Source organism: Acipenser ruthenus, chromosome 23 (genome assembly GCF_902713425.1).
Source record: "Acipenser ruthenus chromosome 23, fAciRut3.2 maternal haplotype, whole genome shotgun sequence".
Classification (NCBI taxonomy): domain Eukaryota; kingdom Metazoa; phylum Chordata; class Actinopteri; order Acipenseriformes; family Acipenseridae; genus Acipenser; species Acipenser ruthenus.
This window is the reverse complement of record NC_081211.1, coordinates 26,109,037-26,112,737: the sequence shown is the minus strand read 5'-3', so window position 1 is coordinate 26,112,737 and position 3,701 is coordinate 26,109,037. Positions and strand designations below refer to the sequence as shown.

General features: G+C 37.9%; 1 protein-coding gene across 1 annotated transcript; it reads right to left on the bottom strand.

The window, feature by feature from the left end:
• Positions 1 to 265: 265 nt before the first annotated feature.
• LOC117413339 (CDKN2AIP N-terminal-like protein) lies at positions 266 to 2,334 on the bottom strand. Its single transcript, XM_034022385.3, has 3 exons — positions 2,015 to 2,334; positions 1,497 to 1,596; positions 266 to 741 (listed from the first exon to the last, which is right to left on the bottom strand). The coding sequence occupies exons 1-3, from the start codon at positions 2,224 to 2,226 to the stop codon at positions 733 to 735; spliced, it is 321 nt and encodes a 106-aa protein (XP_033878276.2). The 5' UTR covers positions 2,227 to 2,334; the 3' UTR covers positions 266 to 732.
• Between the last annotated feature and the right edge of the window lie 1,367 nt (positions 2,335 to 3,701).

Genomic DNA, 3,701 nt, shown 5'->3' with positions numbered 1-3,701 from the left:
CTTAATGTTTAAGAGTTGCAGATTGAATTACTGTGAGATTGCATAATAAACAAGGGTGGGTATTTTGAAAGTGACCAGAATAAGAATAAAGTCGTAACATTTTTGTCTAAACAGATTATTAAAGTCTGCTGCAACCATATGCAGATATGTACCACTATAAATATAAAATACTTTTTTTTTAGGTAAAAAATCTTAAGATTTTGTGAATGCAATAAATAAATTCTCTACAGACATTTCTTTAAAAAAAAAAGTAACAAAAAGTATGTTTACTGTTTTTAAAAAAAGTACTTTATTTAGAACAGTAATTAATATTTGGTGGTGTTAAATTATTTCTCTTAAAATATTTATTTCTTAGCAGACGCCCTTATCCAGGGTGACTTACAATTGTTACAAGATATCACATTATTTTTAAAATATCCTTAATTGTTTACATTGTTAAATACCTAATTTGTTGGCTTTTTTTTTTTTTTTTTACTAACACTATTCCAAATAGTAACCATTTGTACAAGGTCTAATCTAAAAAATGACTGACTTCATTGATCTTATGATGTTCAATTCTATCTGATTCATTCCTAATACATTTTAAAGACTCCTTAAAAAACAAATGTTCTTGTCTTTACAAGCCTGAGAATAAATAGTCCTTAACAGAAGATCCAATGCAGATCCCACTTAGATACGGTCCTCACTGTGCTGCAGATAATCTTCTTTTCAATGCATTGTATTCTGGGACTCTTATGAACGCTAAAGGAAGCAGACAAGCAGAAACAGAGTTAGAGAAAACACATCTCTTCATTCATTAAACTCACTGTATTACCATGGTGGAATTTATAGGATTGCAACCATAGGATCTTCCTGAAATCTAGAGGGGTATGGATTAGTCCATTATTTTCTGCTTTCTAATAAAATGACCCTCTGTTTAATCAACAACCCCCATGTTATTATTTAAAACGGCTGGTCTCGAATTACGATCTACTTGCTGCTTTTTGCTGAGGATCAAAGCTAATAAGCTAATCACTCCGAATCTTAGTGCAAGGATCGTAACACGTTTCGGATGTGTTTAATATCAGTTGTTTTATTGCAATAATAACAGGGGACCCTTATTGACCAGCAAATCTCCTTACCAAGCTACAGTATCAGGGCTTGCATGAAGTTGCTGTTTTGTTTCCCGTATTGTGTTCCCCGGGGCTCCTGTGACAGTAACACGATTCAGCACTTCACATCATGTAGATCAGCAATAGCCTGTGTCGATTCACCCCAAACCAACAGAATTTATGCAAGCCCTATACGATTTAAGTCGAATCAATTATTGTATTCTGCTACAACACACGTTTCAAACTTATTAAAAGTGATGCCTTATAACAAAACGGTCTGGCACTGATTGTGATATATTTAACGGAAAGTATGTCATAAAAATATGAATAAGGTTCTATTACCCATTAAAACACATTGCTAACAGTGGTCGTATAGATTAGGGTATTACATGACAACCCGTTTACCTGCTTCATGATCTCATCTCGTGTTTTAAACACGGGTGCATCTTCGACTTCAATATCTTCTGCCATTTCCTTCACTTTTTCCATGAGGTCTTGGCTGTAACTGCATTGAGAAAAACACTATTTAGGCATAGAAGTGAACAGTGCAGTACTTCTGTGTGTACTGGCTCTTGCTGGAACACACAAATCGGGGTCCATTGCTGTATAGATCATTATACTGCCGTACTCAGATTTGGGACAACAAGGGTATAATATAATCCCTGGCAGGGGCAAGCAGGGATGTTAACAGACTCCTACCTCATAGCAGTTTCACCCATTCCAGGCATTACAAGTCTGGTTAGCCCCAGTGCATAGGTAACAAGCTCGGATGTGCATTTAACCCACAGCGATTACCAGGAATGGATGAATCCAAATTTAAGCCGATGTGACATTTTGACCCTGCTATATTTTCTGCATAAAATCGCAATGAAATACAGGAGCTCAAATTCAGTTATGTTACAACATAACAATCGTTTGCTTACCGACAACCCAGAAAAACGTGGTTCGCCCAAACCATAGACAAAGACAGGAGATGGTCAATGTTTGTGTCCTGAAATTCTGAAAGATTTCTCAAGATGAATTCTCTCCGGAACTTCCATTGTTTTTCGCTCTCAGAAATGGACTGAAATTTCTCAACTAAATCCGCGGAATCTCTGTTCTGCTTCAAAAAGTCCTCAACATCGTCCCCGGCCATTGCTAACGACTCTCCCCTTCTCTTTCTCAGCAATTTAAATTCGAACAACACAGAAAAGAAACAAATAAGCGTGAGACTGTCCCACAATGCTAAGCGCGCACAGACCACAGAAACAAAAAAGAAGGTACTATATATAGAGTATGATGAGTATTTTCTACACAGCGCCACCTAGCGGACACCTAAGCAGCTGTACACACAGTACCACAGCAGAAAATATGAGTGAAATAATTGCTTTTATACATTGCCATGCATTGTCATGTGGTATTATGTATTCGCATCACACCATCTGGACTCCATGTACCGGTATGTGTAAATTAAGATAAAGATAGAAAAAAATGGTCGGTTTTCAAAATCCTTTAAAATTATGCAATAACAAGCTCTTTTTTCTCTATTGCAAAGCATAACTGAATGACAAATCTTGAAATAAACAATCGAAAACATCTGTCTCAAGCACTGACAATCATACACTTGGGCGAAAGCTTTTTCAAAAGCCTTATTCCATCTTACCGCAGCCAGTAAATACATTTAATCACAGAGAGTATTTTGTTATGTTCTTAACTCGTTCAGACAAGTAATAGAAAAAAAAAAAAAATCCCCTTTTGATTCAAATAAAAGCGTAGCGCTGCATCATGACGCTTGCTGGCATGGCTATTTGTGCAGTGTCTCCACTGCCAAGTCATGCAATAAGGTACACACAAGTGAACAAGTTGAAACAACAATGCATACACTGTACACCAGAACAGTAGTTCTGTTAAAATGAGGGAACACAAAGACACCTTTTCAGGAACAGTGGCTTGAAAGCTGGTTCCAGGAGATGTCAGACCTAGTTCGAGCCAACATTGCTGTATCAAACCTCAAGTCTCCCCTGGTGTGCCGTGCAGTGGCCTGAAACCTAGTCTCCTGAAACCAAGTTCCAAGCCACAAAGAGGCTTCATGTTTCCTCAGTATTAGTTTCAGCACAGTGTTTTTATTGCAAACCCTACAGAAGAGGGGTATTTCTTGTGATCTTCTGCAACGAATGGGGTCTGCTCAAAGGCCTTCCTGGCCCAATAATTGCTTATACTTGTGCAGGACCTTATTGGTGTTCCCTTCCCTTACTTAATTATCATGATGGGCAGCAATAGAACGACACGGTAGGTACAATGGTTTAACTATAGTACCAGAATCAATACACATTTATCTTAAAAGGGTGAGTGAGTCAGTCAAGTATGAGAACCTTCCTTGAAATTTCAAAATGATTCAGAATTATACTAACTGGCCTGCATGAATCTGAGCACTGCCAAGCCCTGCCCCATATATTCCTTCTAATTCTTTTAAGCCGAATCAGCCTTTAATTGCTTTCCTGTGTACATCAAAGCAGATCTGAAACTCGTGTCTCCCCTGTCATGTATAAAAGGCTTTTGGCACAGTGAGCACTCTCCTCACAGCACTCAGCCGCAGTCAGTCTGTGCTGTGTTTTAAAGCTTGTCTGAAAG